This window comes from Bos javanicus, chromosome 19, assembly GCF_032452875.1.
Source record: "Bos javanicus breed banteng chromosome 19, ARS-OSU_banteng_1.0, whole genome shotgun sequence".
In the NCBI taxonomy this organism is placed as follows: Eukaryota; Metazoa; Chordata; class Mammalia; order Artiodactyla; family Bovidae; genus Bos; species Bos javanicus.
The window spans coordinates 38,694,304-38,712,942 of NC_083886.1; the positions used below are offsets into that span (position 1 = coordinate 38,694,304).

Consider the following 18,639-nt stretch of genomic DNA (forward strand, 5'->3'; position numbering starts at 1 on the left):
GGGTTAGCTTTTACAGAAGAAAAAATATAGCTCTTTTACGGCTGGTTGGAACCACTTGTAGAGTGTGTTTTGGTGGGGATTAAGGCCATTGCAGGAACTGACATTGATTGGGCTATTTCTTTGCAGTTAAACAGAAGTGAGGCAGATCTTATCTAGGGAGGCGACCAGCCCTCAGGCAGGGTTTCCTGGGATGGTGTGGACACGGGGTGAGTTCAACATAGAATAATTGCTAATTCTCCTTGTACCAGGCATAGTGCTAAGTACCTAGAGATACAGAATGAATTAAGGCCTGGTTTTTGCCCTTAAAAAGCTTATAGTCCAGTGATAGTAATGGTAATAATAATATAGTAGTAGCAATAAAATGCATTGAATGTTTACTGTGTATCAAATACTGTTGAATTTGATCAAATACTCCTCGAATTTTTAACTTATCACAGTAACCTATTATTATCTTCATTTTTCAGATGAGGCTTAGAGAGTAAAGAACTTGTCCAAGGCAATCTGATTCCAGAAACACATACTTAAGTTATTCTGATACAAATTTAAGGAAGCAAGTAATAAAATGGAAGGATACACAGGACATCATGAGGGCAAAAAGCACCATCCCAGAGTCTGTTCTCAACTTCCAGAATTTGTCAGCGTACCCAGTCAGGATCAGAGGGATTGATCTGTGCTAAATAGTCTTTGTGTGTGTGTGTGCTAAATAGTCTTTTTGTGTGTGTATGCTAAATAGTCTTAATGATATATTAATAAAATTGCTAATTTACAATGAAAAGCCTGAATGATAGGTGGTTCAGAACTCTTATGTTCTTTGGTCAGAATATACTTTGCCTAAAATAAAATTTATATTAGTTGCTAAATTATAATCACAAGATTGTCAGGGACAGGAAATTATAGGCAAGGAAGGTAATTGAATGATCTTAATGGTGAGTCCCAACCTTCATTGAATTCAAGAAGTCATCAGTTCCATGACAAAGCTAAGTTTATATATCACTAAGAAAATGCTGCAAATTAAAGAATGAAATGCCATCGATTGTTATGGTATATATCAGTTTCACAGATGTCAGTATGGGGGGAATGCATGTCTTAGAATTAACTAATATTTATTTATTGATGTTAAGAATCTACTCAGTGGGGTTACTGTAATGAACAAGGTTAAAATAGTCCCTAGGTTCACAGACCTTATTGTCAGATTAGGGTGATAGTGATAGACAATTAAAGCCTAACAGTGGTTTGGTGATGAGAGCATAGTAAGTACAACTAAATGAAACTGGCTAGAATTTGATGAATTAGGGGAGGAGAAGAGGCAGGGAATATGATAAGACATGATACCTGAGAGCAATAAGCAAGTATTGGATCACAGGATAAGCCACGTAGAAAAGTTTGAGCTTTATTCTGAGGACAGTCAGAAGTCCTTAAATGGTTTTAAGCAGAGTGTGACACAACTGTCTGGAAGTTCACTCTGGCTTCACAGTGTGAAGAGTGGACTGATTGGAGGGTAGGCGCAAGAATAGATAAGCTGAAACCAGTCAGATGGCTGTTGCAGTAATCCACGTGAAGGACTGTAATCTTATGGTAGGCCAGATATATAGATACACAGATTTCTGATGCTGCTCACGGATACTCATAAGCAGACTAGAGTGGTTATGTTTATTGGCCAGATCAGTTTTTCCTTTGAACAGTGCAGAAGACAGCTAACTAGCCAAATTCTTGCTCTCTTTAATCTTCCCTGCAGATTCTCTCTTCGTTTATATTGTGTGTTCTTCAGATTCACTATAATACTATTTCTTACAATTAGGTTAGCTTTATCTGTATGTAACAGGTCACATCATAAGGTGTATTGATATATGTGTTTCTAGTTACCCTGATGGACTTAGATGTTAGTACCTCCTCCAGCCACCCATTTACTAGCATTTCCTTAAAATGGGACATTGTACAGGTGGTTGATTTCAAGTATTATATTTTTATTTTTCCTTGTTTCAGCCTCATTGTAATCTTGCCTTGAGGTTTCAGGGAAACTTTATCATCAGTCATTAGCACAGTTAAAAGATTGGGCCTAATAAATAATGAGAGTTAGAGTTAGTTGAAATTGTGGGTGTATGTCTCGAACAGCAAATGTGGAAAATTTGGTAGGACCTCAAGAAATGGATAAAAGATTAGTAAGTAGTAAAAAGGACTCATTTAAATTTGAATACATGGATTTGTGGTAGACCAATTCTAATAGTTTTTGATCTATCTGTAGCAAATCATTATAGCCTGGAAGACTACAAATGAGAGATGATTAGAGCAATCCAGTTTTGGAGCCAGGTTTGAACACATAACAGGAAGTCCATATATTTAGTAAACTTTCAGTCAGTAAAATGTATAGTGAACCAACAAAGTGATTAGTGAAATGGAGAGTGTTTGCATGTATTAGATTAATAATCAAAGATTAGGTCCTTTGGCTCTGGTTCCATATGGCTGTTGGGAATGAAGAATGTTAACTCTGGAGAGTCAAGGAGGAAAGGGTCAAGGGGATTAATAGGTTATCAAATAGGTGTGCTTTTAAAACATTTTATTATACAAATGAATCATGTTTATCTTAGAAAACAGGAAGTACATATAGGCATAAAAAAGAATAAAAATCACTCATAAACCCATTATCTAAAGATAATCACTTGTAACATTTGTTGTATTTTTTTCCATATTTTCCTATATGCATTTTTCATTAAAAGTGGATAACACATACATACATTTTCATAACTTGCTTGTTTTATTTAATAGACTATAGATAATAGATTATAGGTTTTCATGTTAACAATTACATTTCTATACTTTTTAAAATATTGTTTTTAATGACACCCTCCATTAGATAAGTGTATCACAATTGATCAGTTCCATTTAACATAGAATTTTAAGTTTTTAATTGGAGGAAATGGATTAAAAAGAAGGAAAGCAAATGGGTACAGAATGTATCTAGAAAGATGAATGTGAATCACAGTGAAGAGTGGCAGTGATTGAATAATGAAAGGTAGGAAGATAAAAGAAATATTCTAGTCAGCAGATAGTACTGGTAACAGTGGAGAAGACTGGTCTGTCCTGACAGTTCAATTCAGGCTTCAGGAAGTGAGGGCAATTCTGGCTTCCATTGAAGGGGAGGGCACCAGGAGATTTCCGTTTTCAAAGGCAGAGAGAAGTAAAGACTGCAATATGGATAAAGAGGTGTTTGCCAAAGGGTTAGAAGTCTCAAAGTGGAGGAAAACAGTAAGAAAATAACATTCCTTTGTGTGTGCAGGAATGCACAAAGCATTGGGGTATAAAGTGCTGTGGTTTTTGTGTCTGGAGCCATTCTGCAGAATTTTAAATCCTGCCTCTCCGCTAGCCATAGAATCTAGCAAGTTTCTTAATTTCCTCATCAGTAAAACAGGGATAACAACATACCTCCCTCATAAGGCTGTCAGGATCACCAAAGGTTAATGAGATGTTAAGTGATTAGAACATAGTAAGTAAGTAATACTGCATATTAGAACAATATGCAGTATCTTATTTATACTGAATAGAATAAGGACATCTGTTAGAAAGAAAGGGAGCAGTGATTGAAGTGAGAGCAAACTCTTGTAGCAGGAGCTACAGTAAAGATAGAAGCTACATACACTGAGCATTGGTGAAGGAATTGACAAATACAAGCACATGGTCACTGAAGCACATGTGTACAGGTACTGCCCACCGTACCACAGCATTCTGGGTGAAGTGATCACAGACACGTATTTTTGTTTCTCCCCTATGACCTGGGGAGAGGGGCAGGCAAACAGCATAGAATAAGCAGTAAGTCCACTATGCAGTAAGTCCAAAGGAAAGCTTAAAAATTAATCCCTTAGAACCCAAACCCAAGTTCCTCCCTAGGTGCACTTAGAATTATGGGGTTTTGTTTCCTTTTTGGCTCCCTATCCCAAATGTTCTCCACCAAGAACGGCAGCCTGCCTGTCAATCCTCCCCACACCCATGGGCATTTGGAAATGGTATGGGGACATTTTTGATGGTCAGAATTTCTTGGGGGCATTTAGTAAACTGGAGCCAGGACCACTGAGTGCTCTTCAGATGTGCAGACAGTCCCATGTGATGGAAAACTGCCTGCAGAGAAACACTGCATTGTGAAATCCATGTTGTAGGGTGAGTCAGTCCAGTATTTCCCCAAATACCAAAAAGTAAGCCACATGCGAAGCCTTAGCAACGAGGAGACATAAGGAGACTCATTTACTCCATGGGACATTTTCAGCAAAGTCCTGCGTTGTGTTGGAATGCCAGAAATTGCTTACAGATCAGCTGGCCTAGCTTAAAGGCAGAGATTCATCTGTGGGCTTGGTCCTCTTGAGCACAGGAAAGCCATCCGACCACTTCTTCCTGTAGGATGTGGGAGATCACTTTTGTAGATGCCTTTTTTTTTTTTTTTTAATCTTTTACCCAAGCCCCGATGGTAGGTTGTATATAAGTTTTAGTTGTGTCTGCTGTTTTTTGTGAAGTCCCAACTTTGGGGGACTCTTTCATGACTATCCGAATATAATATGCAGTAAGGGAGAGGAGTGGTAACCTTATTTAATATGAGGGGTAGCTGGAGCACATACTTACCGCCTAGTGTGTTAATCATGTCTTTGTGTCTGTGTTCATCTCAGGAGAGAAACCCTTTATCTGTGAAATCTGTGGCAAAAGCTTCACCAGCCGCCCCAACATGAAGAGGCACCGTAGGACTCACACAGGCGAGAAGCCCTACCCGTGTGACGTGTGCGGCCAGCGGTTCCGCTTCTCCAACATGCTTAAGGCCCACAAGGAGAAGTGCTTCCGGGTGACCAGCCCCGTGAACGTGCCGCCTGCTGTCCAGATCCCACTCACAACCTCCCCAGCCACCCCAGTTCCTTCTGCGGTGAACACCCCCACGACCCCCGCCCCTCCCGTCAGTATGAACCCTGTCGGCACTCTGCCCCCTCGGCCCATCCCCCACCCCTTCTCACACCTTCACATCCACGCTCACCCTCACCACCCACACCACCTTCCCATTCCCCCCGTCCCTCACCTGCCCCCACCTCCAGCTCTCTTTAAGAGTGAGCCTTTAAATAACAGAGGCCAGGGTGAGGACACGTTTCTGCGGCACCTGGCAGAGAAGAACAGTGCAGCACAGCATCACTAACATCCATCTCCTTAAGTGTGTTCTCCACGAGTTACGTGCCCCTGTTTGAGTTTGCAGAGAGGGGGTTGGTGAGCATTTCTGTAGCTGTCAGCCTCTCAGCCTCCACCAAGAGCTTTGTCATTGTCTTGGTGAATCAGCACATCCGAGGGAGTGAACAAGAAGACCTTGAGCTCACGGAGGGAACTGTCATCTAAACCAGGGAACCACCGAAGTAAAGCCCAATTTGCTTGCATTTTCTGGTGACTTTATAAATTTCAAATACTCAGACTTGTGGAATTTTATAATTTCATATCAGCTGATGAGGTATGCTTGCTTTTATATCCTGGACTTCTCCTCAAAGAGGGGACAGGCCTGGTTTCCTTTGTACTAATCGGGAAGGCTGTGAGATTAATCCAGAGCATTAATTGTATCACTGTGTATCGTAACAAATTATTTTCAGCTTTTGGTGCTGGCTTCAGAGTTGAGCTAGCTGTGTTTCACAGTATATCAAGCATTATAGAGAAAGACAGAAAATTTCTTCTTTGTGTAGCTCTCCTAATGCACTCTTTATTTTACTACAGAAATTATTTTAGAGTTTTTGTATAGACTTCTTTAGTAGTCTGTTTCTAAAACGAAATGTATTTCAATAAGCGGTGTAATTTTTTCAGTGTAGCTGGACCTATGTTGTAAAATAGAAAAAATTTTTATAATCATCAAAATGTGATTCTTAAAGATGCATATAACTTCTATAGTTCAAAGTTATTCTTACATCCGTACAACTCAAAGGTGCTTCAGAAAGTAGATGTATCTCAGAGGGTCTCCAGACCAAGTTACTGCAAAAAATGAGGTTTAGCTTTCAGAACTTGACCTAAGTCCTTGGTAGTTTTTTAATCTCTGCTTAACACTTGGGGGGTCTGTTAGGCTTACGGACATGCTCTATCCTCCATGTTCCGTTTGGTTCAGTTTAGTGTGTTAAATGGAATGATTTGCAGGGGGTTGAGCCTTTTCCAGGGAAGTCACCTGAAGCTGGCCTGTTTTGAAAATCTGAGTCAAGCTGTTCACCATCAAGAGGAGGAAGTTGGGGAGGCTGTTTCATCTCAGCCACGTCTCACTTCCCTCAGAACTGTGTTCAGGTTCAACCTTTGTGGGATGATAGATTGAAGTCTCTTGCTACTCTGCTTATTTTGAGGTTGCTTGTTTTTCTAGAATTGTTGTGGAAAGATAAAACAGTACATTAAAATCAAAACATGATGTTGCTAATAGTGGCTGAGAAATTTGGATAAGAACACAAATGGGTTATGACTTCTAAAATGTCTCTTGTATCAATGGATATAGTCACAACTTCAAGCTGTTCAACACAGTTAAAATTGTAGTGAGGGGAAGAAAGTGACATTTTGCTGCCCTGTCCTCTGCAAGTAATTACCTGGTAGCAGTCTTCTTGGTGATAAGAAGAGCCAGTCTCTCATTTGGGGCAGGTTTGGAAGAGTTTGGGCAACTTCTAAAGAGCATGGTCAGTCAGGGGTTCATTATAGAAAAGGCTGAGCAGAAGGGCTACCAGATTACTTTTAACTGATCACATTTATCCAGACTCAGTATAGCTAAAAGTTTTGTAATTTTTCATGTCAGTGAACTGAGTTCCAGCACAAAGTCTACTCTCTCTCTCTCTCCCTTCCTCAGTTTTTTTTAATCTTGAAATTTCTTCATTTTTCTTTCCTCGGGTTTTTAAATCTTTGCGTGACTCAGAACCCTGACTTTTATTTATTTTTATTTTTAACATTAAGTGTGCAGAAATATTTGCAGCACTTTTCTGGCTTATTAGCTCTGTGGTAGGAAAAACTGGAACTCTCCATTGAGGTTAAGTCCCTATTTTTAAAATGCTGTATTCTCTGCTAGCTTTTTGGTTTAATACTTCCAGATTTTTTTCTTTCTGATTATCGCCTTTATCTTCTATGGTGAGCATAGGAAAATTTGGAAGTGAGGCAGAAAAGTATCTTCAGTATCATATTTTTCTCCCTATTTTTGGATGTAACTTCTAAAGAATGCTGTTTTAAATGTTTGTATACATTCTTTGACCACTCAAGTACCCAAACCAATAAGAAAAGTTAATTTATGACTGTTCTATCTTTGGTGGCTGCCTCCCTTTACTTCCACAATTTCCTTGGCATTCCATGACAATTTGTGGGTATACACCTTTGTGTGGACATAACCATTTTTTCATGTCCAAGCTTACAATATTAAAATGATTTTTAAGATGTAAATTGAGCTTAATTAATTGGTTATTTTATTCTAAATAAATTTACAGTATTGGGCTGCAGTTCTGAATTCTAACTGGAGACTTACAGAATCAACCATTTTATGAGGTGTACTATAAATTACACACTGGAAAATCCAGTTAGTCATATTTCTTTTTTCATTCAAGTGAATATAGCCATAAAACATCTGCTACGTAGGAAAACCAATACTAAGCAGAAAATCACTACCACCCTTAATAGAAGCAAAAAAAAAAAGGATTATCTTCTTTAAAAAATGAGCATTGTCACACAATACAGTTTCTTAGTGAAATATATTATGGAACAATCTGGAAACTCAAATTTTTCCCCTAGTTAAGTATACCTTCCCTGATTTGGGGTTTGTGGTCTTCAGGAAAACTGCTCAGAATATATTGGCTGCTCATCAGTGTCAGATTACATATGCCTAATGAAATGCATTAAGAATATTCATAACAATGTTTCTGAATAGAAGAACTGCAGGATGAAGCCTTAAACATATATGTGCATCAGGTTTAACATGCTTAAGACTCGAACTCAGGGTTAAACATTTGATGGGATCCTTTACTAAGATAACAGTTGTGTGGCGTGTTCCCTCTCACCTATGGTACAGCACCCTGTGACTTCTTCAGAAATTATTACCTATTTGTTACCTGTTTATGAAAAAAAGAACTCTGGAGGAGTTTGAGTTCTCAGCCCTTCTCTGTACTTAAATTTTAAAGACAACAAAGGCCACATTTCAGCATCATATAGATATCAAATTGAGGCTGCTTTTCATGACTTAAATTTTCCTGTCTTCAAAGGCTTGTACCATTGCTAGAATTAAGACTTACTTAGAAATCCCAGCTTGAGTTGATACTGCTTTTTAATTTTCTTTTTACATTTTTCTATTCTTTCACGTAGATTTGTCATTCAAATATAAACTCTTCCTTAGCCTTAGTGAAAGGCTGCTTGCTGCTTTCTCAAATCGAGAGGGGCAGGCTTACACAGAGTTAGACTTTTACATTTGAATGAAGAAAATCAGATGAACAGTTTAAAGCATGTGGCTTCCTTTCCATGTATATTTGTGATTTGATTCCTATTTTTAGCAGGCAGGGAAGTCTCCACATAAAACTTTCCTACATAGGTCACAGTAGCCTTTACAGATCAGTTACATATACTTTTACAGTCTACCATTTACATTTTCTGTTCTAAATTAATGACTGAGCATGGACATTGCCATAGTCATACCATCTTTCTTAAACCAACATTGATTGGAAGGAAATTTTCATTGTGGTTAGAATGTTCCCTATATACACTCTCTATATATGGTTGATTGTCCCTTGTATTCTAAAGGCAAAATACTCTGAAGAGATGCTTGTAAACTTTTGATTTTCTATTTCTTGACTTTTTTTTTCAGTTTTTATGTTTGTTGAATGGATATGCTTGTTTAGCTTAATTTTTATTTCACTGGAAATTTTAAATTTTAAGAAAATCAAGCAGACATAGAAATTCATTACAGATGTGTGTGTATATATATATGTATGTGTGTGTGTATTTACCACATCTTAAAGATTTCAGTTAGTGAAATACAGAATGGTGGGTGGGATTTTAATGTTTGAAAAAAAGAGAGAAAAACTAAAGTTAGAGAAATCCTTCTGTTTGAGCTACTGTATAGAAGAGACAACTTTTATTATTATTATGTTGCTGACCAACATGATGAACATTTTGATGCTGTTCCAGACTGTATGAGAAGTATTTGATGAAAAAGGGATAAATTACATTTAGGGATAAATTACATTTTATGAACTATGTCCCATTAGAAAAATCAACCCACTTGGATTCCTTCAGACTATTACAATTGAGCAAGTAAATATTGGGTTTTAATTTTCCTTTGCCTGAACCAAGATAGGAAATTTCCCAAAAGATCTTTTTTTTTTTTTTTCCTTTTCAGGAATGAAAGGTCATTAGCCATTAAGAGATACTGGCATTATTATGTACTAGCAACACCCTAGCTAACGTGCTTCTGTCATCTGTAGCATTTGTGACAAATGACAATGACCTTCCAACCCTGGACACTACCTCGATAAAGCAAACCAGAGATCCTCTCTAGACTTTCTATGGAAGCCATAAAAGTTGCCATCAAGATATCTACTTTCATAGTTCTGTACTTTTATACTCTCTGGACTTTTTATAGACTTTGTGATCAGATCTTTTTGTCTTAGAGGATAGGTTTTGCAATATTCAAAGGAAAATCACACTCCTTGATTGTCCCAGCTTTGAAGCTGTAACTCGGTACTTTTGTTTAAAGAATTAGATAATATACCATTTATCATTTGCAGAATCGCATATCCAGAAAACAAACTTCTCTTCCTTATCCCCTAGGTAGAAGCTATACTGTTGTCAGAAACTACTTACAAAGTGGATTTCTACCTTGTTAAACTCTGTGTATAACTTGATAATATATGTATTGTCACAATGTTTCCGGAGTTGTTTTTAATTTTCTTATGACAGGTTAGTGAGTGTACATCTCTCTAATCTCTCTCGCTGCAGCTTCAGTCTCTCTCACTCTGTTCTTGAGTGCCTTCAAAAAGCCAGCATCCTGGAACATTCTTTTCCTGATCTGAATCCTACCTCTGATTATTTCATCCTCCATGACTGTTGGAACTCACCTATATTCCAGTTGATTTGTCTCTACCAGCTCGCTGAAACCTTGGGTGTGAATTTTTTATGCATTTCTGTTTTGTTCCCCCATTTAGATTACACTTTAAACTTTTATTTATATCTTGTTTCTTCATGTATTACATCTCTAATGATGAAATATTTTATCCTTATCTTACTCCTCATGTGTTTTTCTTTCACCAGAAACCAGATGGTCCTTTCAAATTAAAGGTCACTAAGTATCTCTTCCAAACATCTTTTTCTCATCTTAGTCTTCCTGAATGCCTCCCCTTTCTGAGTAAGGGATCGTGAATGCTGCTGTTGCTATACCCTCTTTCTATGTGCTCTCTCTCTCTTCTAGAAACATTTTGCAAGGTTGTACTCATAATTTTATTTTAGTCTAATTTCAAATTGCTCTCTGGGTTTATCAGAAGTCCCTTACTGATTTTTGATCGGCCTCTTTTATCCTATCCCTCAAAAACTTCCAGTTAGTTTCTCTTCTGCTTGTTCTCATCTAATTAATTTTTAAAATATTGTGGATACGTAATATATGAAGGATGTAATAAAAAGGAGGTTTCCTTGTATTCTCCATGTGATATGAGCACCTTACTGATAAAAACATTTTCGTCATTGGCTCACCTTTCACGGTCAGCACTGTGGTTTGTGCTGTGTACAGGTCTCTTGCTCCCTTTCAGTTCTCCTCTAAAACTGAAAACAAATTCAGTTCTTTCAAATGAGGAAATCAGAGTAAAAGAAGGCTGTTGAGTTGAGTATGTTGGCCTTAGTCAAAATCTTTCCTTTCTGACTTGAAATGTCATGTCTCTTTCCTTAAAGTTAATAGTTCTAATACTCAGGTTTTCAAGACTAACTAATAACCACAGGAAGTGGGAGTCTAAGAAGGCAGCTGTTAATAAATTCTTACTGCTTTTTATCTGGTGACAGTATGTTATTGATGGGATAGTGCAAAATTGTGAGAATGCTTAGGTTTGATAATGAATACATTCTAGACATTAGAAGATTTCCATGGGTATTTGGAATGGGAATACTAGTTTACAAAATGCAAAAAGTTGATTTCTACAGAAATAAGTAACAACAGTTTCTTGTTGTTTTAAATCTTTTTACTTTAATATATGCCTTGGTAGTCCCCATTATTGCCCTAGAAGTTTGCCTCTTTTATGTGGTAACTTTCTACTGAAAGCAACCGCTTTGTATTTCTGGCTTTTCTCCTGGGACTCTCAGGCAGTACAGCAGTGGGAGTGATGGGGGGCTCACACTGAGAAGCCGCATCCCTGAGACAGACTGTTGACCTGTTTCATGTCCATGTCTGTATGAGACATTTGGCACAGGTATCAAAGGGTCTTTGCCCCGGAGAAGTGTCGCCTCCACTTTCTGGTTTCACACTATCTGAGCTTCCCTGGTGAGATCAGGGATGTTACAAATTACTTGAAAATGATTTGGGGGACAGGGCAAGAAGGGGTAGGAGCTGAGTTTTCCTTCCAAAGTTGGAAGGAAGTCTGGTACTTGTGTTGTTGGGTTTGGTCAACCAAAGAGCCTGTCTCTGTAGTGGATGTGCCAGAGAGTCCAGGTGTTTCTAAATATCCAGCTCCCTTGACAAACACAGCTTCCTTCTTACCTGCCTTTTACGGGTGGAAAGGGACCGTGTGATTGCAAGGCCAGAGACTCCAACTCACATTCTGCATAGGACTAGAGGCTATGTTTAACTGCATTTGAAAGCTCATGGGGAAATACTTTATTCTCTTAGAATCTCTAACCTGACCTGGAAATACATTTTCTATGCTTGGTCATTCAACTCCTGAGACTTTTTCCAAAAGTGAAAAAGGAAGAAAGTAGGTGGCATAATTTTGGTGTTTCCTGCTAGAATTGTATCCCCAACCATACGTATGCAGCCTCAGAGGAATTCTCAATCTTCTGCAAGTTTTGAGTATGCCTTTCCCTCTTTTCTTGACATGGGCAGCGTGCTTCTGCTCCACCAGCAGTACTGGCTTTGTCCACAAGGGAGCAACAAAACACTTGAGCTTCTCTATTCTCACCTTCTAAAGCAACATCCCACTTTTAAGTCTCTTACAGAATATTCTTTCTTGGCTCCATATTTGTTTTCAGATCTTGGTTTTTAAGACGTTTCCCCATATTACTAAGTGCTCAGCCTTATGGAAACAAAGGTTGATGTGTGGGTCAGGTGTCCTTGGGGGTCAGGCATCTGAACTAAAAGCCAGAACCTTCCCTTGAGGGATCTGTCTTGTGCTAAATGCAAAGTAGGAAGGTCACCCTCCTTACTTCTTCCTCCCAAATCCCACCACCAGTATAGAGCCATCATGTCTCTGAGAAGAAGAGCGGCAGGGATAACGAGTAGGAATGAGGAAAGGCTTCTTACCTTCTCTGCTCCAAGCACATGTCCATTATAGCAGAGAGCAAGTCACTGGGGTCAGCTCTGCATCCTGACCTGTGGGAGGTCTGCTATGGCATCCACTCCACCCAGTTAGAGTTCAGCTCATGTTTCCTCTGTGTCAGTTATTTGTCTTCGGGCTCCTAATCCTCATCAGCTCTCTGATCACAAGGTTTGTTTGTGCTTATAGTGGTGTCTTCCTCACAAGAAGCAGGTCAGTTATCAACCAAGAGCAAACCCCAGACCCTAACTATTTAGCCTGTAGAACTGGGAGGCATTTGCATCTGAAATGGCCTTCCAAACAGGTGTCTGCCTGGCCCTTCTTCCCCAGCCAAATCTGACCCTGAGCAATATAGGTAGACAGAGGCGTCTGCTTGTAACTCCATTTGATGAAAAAGAGAACTGAAGCTGTGATCGGTTTAGGTAACGGGGCCAGGGGTAACTTGTTTGTCTTTATTTTTGTTTTCCCTGACAGTACTGAAATCACTTGCACTTTTCCTCATTTCTTAAAGAAAAAATCCAGTTTGCTTGCCAGGAATTGTTCAGCGTTAGGTTTACAGAGCTTGTTGTTGAATGTTGAACATTTGTCCAAAGGAGTTTGACGAAACAGAAGCTGCTTGGTCCCTGTTCTGCCTGCTAGGTCATAAGGATTAAGGCCATGTGGCTGGGGTACTTGTGTCAAGTCCAGAAGAGGGCAGTGTCCCTCTCCTACCTCTGTGAGGGTGCAGTTGAAGGTCAAGTTGGACTCATATAGGGCAGGTACCTCTCATGCTGCAAAGAAGTTTAGAGGAGTCTTCAGTTGGGGAGGTGACAGGTAATGGGACAGGGTCTCGTAAGATGGGAAAGACACTGGGGAGGGAGAGCTGCTCGGCCCCAGGGAACCATGGTGAGGGGGAGCCACGCTTCCCTCCCGCATCTCCAAACGTGCCCAGCTTCCCGGAGTCCTCTGTATTCCAGCATCCTGTCAGATCCCTCAATGTACTGATTATCCCCCTTGTGTTAACTGTACCAATATTATTTTTTTAGCAATTGAAATGCACTTTTTTTTTTTATTTCAACTCAATCATGATTTTAAGTATAAAAATTTATAGACTGTTAAAACTACTTTTTTGTGTATTTTTAACCACTTGATGTAGCATTGTCTATTTTATTCTTGTGAGACTCTGGTACAAGATGTGCCATTTCATGATATTTCCAAGATGCTGGGCCTTTGGATGTGTACGGTAACCAATTTAATGCTAATGTTCACAGTAAAAAAAAAAAAAAGTAGCCATATCCACTGTGTGTCTTCCTTCAGTTCATTTCTTCCGTATGCTCAGTTGACAGTCTTCATAACACTCTGGCAGCCCACGAATCCTGCTGACCTCTGTATGAAAAGTAGCATGTTTTCACGGCTGCTGGCCAAAGTTAGAGTGATTAGTTCTCTCTTTTCTCTGCTGCCTGGCTCAGTGCTGATTGGTTTCAGTAACACTACTCTGTCTACTGAGCAATAATCTGAACCTGTCCTAGAAAACAGTGTTTGAAAAAAGGGTTCATGATTGGGTTCTGATCAGTCTGAAGAAAAAGAAGCCAGATGGAAAGCGCTTACAAAGCACATTCAGTGAAAAGCAATGATTATAAATGTGGTACTTGGATGAGGTACTTCGCCATTCATTCATGCACTCGTTTGTCTGCTCCACAAATGTTTATGGAGTGCTCAACACGTATTGGGCACTGATCTGCCCACTGGGGGTTCCACCGTAAACAAGACAGTCTCTGCTCTCGTGGAGCCTGTGTTCCAGGGGAGGAAACCCGACAACAAGCAAGTAAATAATTCTCCAACACATGAGCTGTTACTGTAGCCACTGGAGGAGCAACCATTTTCTGCCAGGAGCCTTTCAGCTCAGGATGCACCCTGTTTGATTCAGATTAAGAATTCCACTGTGGGAGTTAACCATACAGAAAGGAAACCTTGTTCAATGTTCCTTTTGTTTAAAACCTTTTAGAATGGAACATAACTGCCCAAATCAGAGAATTGACATTCTTATTTTCTATCATTTTGTAACTCTAAATACTGATGTTAACATACTTTTTTCATGAATATAAAGTAGATAGCCCCTGACCCCAGTATATACCAAATCAGTGACTTTCAAACTTTGCCTGCGGCCCATAGTAAGAAATGTATTCTCTCATTAGTTGGCTGTTTCTCATCAATATATATATTGATGAGTTTGTATAAGTGAATTAAAAATTCAAGAAAAATATCCACTTTGATATTTTCTATTTTTTAAATGCTGACCTTGAACTACAAAATTAATTTTAAGACCCACTAAGTTCTGCCTGCAGTTTGAAGAATCCTAAAGCAGGGTTTATGTGTATGTGTATTATTTTATCCCAACAGCAGCCTGAATTCAATGTCATGTAGAATCTGGTTATTTTAACTGGGTCTTCCAACATCTTAAGTCTTAACATGTTTCTATTTCTGATCGGGTCCAGACTCTGAAGCTCCTGGCACAGATTAGCCATTGCTTATTCCAGTGCCCTGCAGTGAAGACAGGTCAGTCTTGGGCACACTGCGGTCCTATCTTATGGGGCCTCTAACCTGCTGCCTGTACCCAGGTAGCTAGAACTACTTTATTGCAGTGTCAAGGTCTCCATGGTAAATGGTAATACTAGTGATCCTTGATGAGCCATGCCTCCTGTGTCCATACCTTTCTGTAGTCTTGGCCTTGCCCCTCTCTCCACCAAGCTCCCAGTAGGAACTTAGTGGCCATTCTCAACTGCCTTGAACCTGGGCTGGTCTCATGACTTCTTTGAGCAATAGAACGTGAGGAAGTGATATTGTGGTTCTGGAGCCTAGTGCAGCCGCCGCCTTTGTTCCTTGGGACGTGACTGAAGTAACTCAGGTAAGACCACTGACTGACAGGAACTGCTGGAGACAGACGTCCCAGGTGTCCCTGTCAAGATTCCAGGCCTGTGGGTGAGGGCATCACAGACCCTTCAGCTCAGCTAACACTAACTAAACACCTGCTTAAGAGCCCAGGTGATGCCAGCAGAATAACTGCCCAGCCCACTCAGAGAATCACTAGAAATTATTTTTGTTAGAAACCACTAAAATTCGGGGTGGTTTGTTATACAGCAATAAGATAACTTGGAAAAGCCCTAAGATTTAAGTCTAACAGTTAAAACTTAAGTCTAACAATTAAAAGCTTATAACTTTGCACAGTCCATTATGTAAGAACTCTGGGGGGCATGACTGAGTGATAGTTGTAGCTCACTTGTAACCCTGCTACTTCTATCTCTAGTCCCTACTCAGCAACTATAAACTTGCAAAGGAAGGAGGGATTTCCTCATGTCCATAGCTGATTTCATCAAGAACATAACCAGTTCAAAATTCCCCTCTACCCAGACTTCTGGCCTGCCTCCTCTGTCCTCAGCCTTTTTCCTGAGCTTCCTGAGTTAGGAATTGCCTGGGTTTAGACCCCTCTGATTGGTACCTCTCACTCCCAGCCCCTGTACCTAAAGCTGGTAGCCCCCAATCTAGCTTTGATCTTTGCGACAATTTTGACTTTCCTGAGTTGTTATTAATGGAGACTATAAGAATTAGAAACACATAGACTTGTGTGTGTCTGCAAAACTGGACTCTTTTTTCTCTCCTCTGACAGTCTCTTGTATGGCTTTGGGCAAGTTATCTAACCACTCTGTGCCTATTTCCACATCTGCAAAGGAAGATATTAATAGCAGCTCCCTTAAGTTCACTGTGAGGATTAAATAAAACCAGGCAGGTAAAATGCTCACTCAATGTTTGCCAGGCAGTATTTGTGCCAGGCGGCCCCAGTGACCCTCACCTCCTGATATTTCCACCCCATGCAATCCTCTCCCCTTTAGTTGGGCTGGATTCAGAAACTTGCTTCTAAGGAATTGAATATGACAGAAGTGATGCAGCTTCACTTCCAAGATTAGTTACAAGAAGACTTGGGAGCAAAGAAAAAAGACTCCTGGTCGTAGTCTCTCCCTCTTTAATCACCAGCTGCTGTGTCGTGAAAACGCTTAAGGCAGCCTATGGATGACTTGCCCAGGAACGGAAGCCTGCCAACAACCACGTGAGTGAACTTGGAAGTGATCTTCTGAGGCCTGCCAACAGCCACATCAGTGAGCTTGGAAGTGGGCTGTCCAGCACAGTACAGTCTGGAATTGACTTAGCCCAGGCCAGTAGCTTGGTGATCCTGAGCCAGAGACACCTGTCTAGGCTGAGCTCAGATTCATGACCAAGAAATGATGATATGTTTCTTGTTTTAAGTTTGGGAGTAATTTGTGCAACAATAAAGAATTAATACAAAGTATAAATGTTACCTATTAGCAGATACAGAAAGCAATAATTGCAGTAGATGTTGTGGTGTGCTTTTCCAAAATCTACCCCTGAAGCACCCTCTGCCACCCCACTGCCACCGCTTCAAGGTCCAGGCACTCATTCTCCCAGTCACTCCAAAGCCTTTGTGCCTCAGCTTCTGAGTCTCTCTCCAGGATTGCTCTCAGCTGAAGACAGCCACCTCCCCCAAAGTCACACCTCCTCCCTTCCCCAAGGGCAGCCCACTTCCAGTGACTGGTTGGTGCAGAGGTATAAAGACCCGGACTTACTGCCTCAGGGGGCAGGAGTTTTAAAGAGCTGCCCTCTCCTGACCTCCTGTGAGATCAGCTGAGGTCTTTGCAGTGAATGCATCACAGTTCAACTCTGCCCAACTTGACCTCTGTCCAGTCCTTCTTCCTTGAAGACTTTCCAAGTTTTATCGGGACCTGACCTAATACAGTTGGTACTAGGATTGGCTCAGGGAAGCAGAGTCAAAAATGGGATTTTGGCCCCTTGCTGGGCAGCTGGTAATGAAGACACGATCACTAGTGATAGGTGGGACAACTGTTCAAACTGTCACTAGTGATGACCCTGCAGAAGGGGATGCACTGGGCATGGCGGTTGAGGGGTGCGGTTGTTGATGGCACAGGCTTTTAGAGGTGGAATAAGTACTAACTCTAAAGACGGGAATCTGAAGGCTACTGGCGAATGCCATTGACGCATTGGAGTAAGATAATGAATGGCTGAGGGTGCTTAATGACCAACTGAAGACAAGTGTGAAAGCCAAGGGCCTTGTGTTGTTTCAAGCACCGCCCCCCACCCCAGTTTGTGATATTCAGCAATAGAAGGTTAAAACATGTGGTACCTGGAAGCAGGGTACCAAAACAAATACCTAAAAAGGTAGAAATGGCTTTGGAACTGGGCAGCGGGTAGAGGCCAGGAGAATTTTGAGGGACATGACAGAAAAGACCTAGATTGCCTTGAACCCACTCTTAGTAGAAATATGTACATTCAAGATGCTGCAGGTCAAAAGAACATGAGGAAAATTTAGAGATCCTAAACTGCCTTAGAGAAAGCCTCAATCTCCATGAACAAATCATTAATAGAAACATAAACAAGATGCTGGCAGGGCACAGACAGAAGTGAGGAATATGTTATTGGAACTGGAGAGAGGATAATTCTTGTTATGTAGTGGCAGAAAACTTAGCAGAACTGTGTCCGGCAGTTATGTGGAAAACAGAACTTACAAGCAAGGAATGTAGATACATAGCCGAAATTCTCTAGGCAAAGCCTGGTTTCTTTTTGCTAATGATAGTAAAATACAAGAGGAGAGAAAGAAATTAAGGGAAGAATTGTTGAAAGAGAATGGAGACAATGATTTGGCAAATTCTCAGCCTATCGAGATTGCAAAAGATAGTAAAATACAGAAAGTGAAAGTTGCTCAGTCGTGTCCAACTCTTTGGGACCCCATGGACTGTACAGTCCATGGAATTCTCCAGGCCAGAATACTGGAGTCGGTAACTTTTCCCTTCTCCAGGGGGTCTTCCCAACCCAGGGATGGAACCCAGGTCTCCCACATTGCAGGCAGATTCTTTACCATCTGAGCCACCAAGGAAGCCAAATGGCTGCCAAAAACTGGCCTAAAGAAAAGCCCTGATATGTGGCTGTAAAACTTTTTGCTGAAACTTCAGAAAGATTCACGAGCCAGTCACCAGAGATCAGGGGTTGTACTAGTTTGCTGGGGTGCTGCAGTGAAGTACCACAAACTTGGTAGCTTAAATGACAATAATGTATTGTCTCACAGTTCCTGAGATTGAGGTACCAGCAGGGTTGGTTCCTTCTGAAGACTGACCGTCTATTC

General features: G+C 40.4%; 1 protein-coding gene across 3 annotated transcripts in view; it reads left to right on the forward strand.

The window, feature by feature from the left end:
• ZNF652 (zinc finger protein 652) overlaps positions 1-13,726 on the forward strand; it is a 66,322-nt gene extending 52,596 nt beyond the window's left edge. For all 3 annotated transcript variants that reach the window (XM_061391446.1, XM_061391449.1, XM_061391447.1), the window contains one exon: positions 4,650-13,726. In XM_061391446.1, coding sequence (XP_061247430.1) covers positions 4,650-5,161 — 512 coding nt within the window. In that variant the 3' untranslated portion in view covers positions 5,162-13,726. The remainder of the gene's footprint in view (positions 1-4,649) is intronic.
• Positions 13,727-18,639: the final 4,913 nt, after the last annotated feature.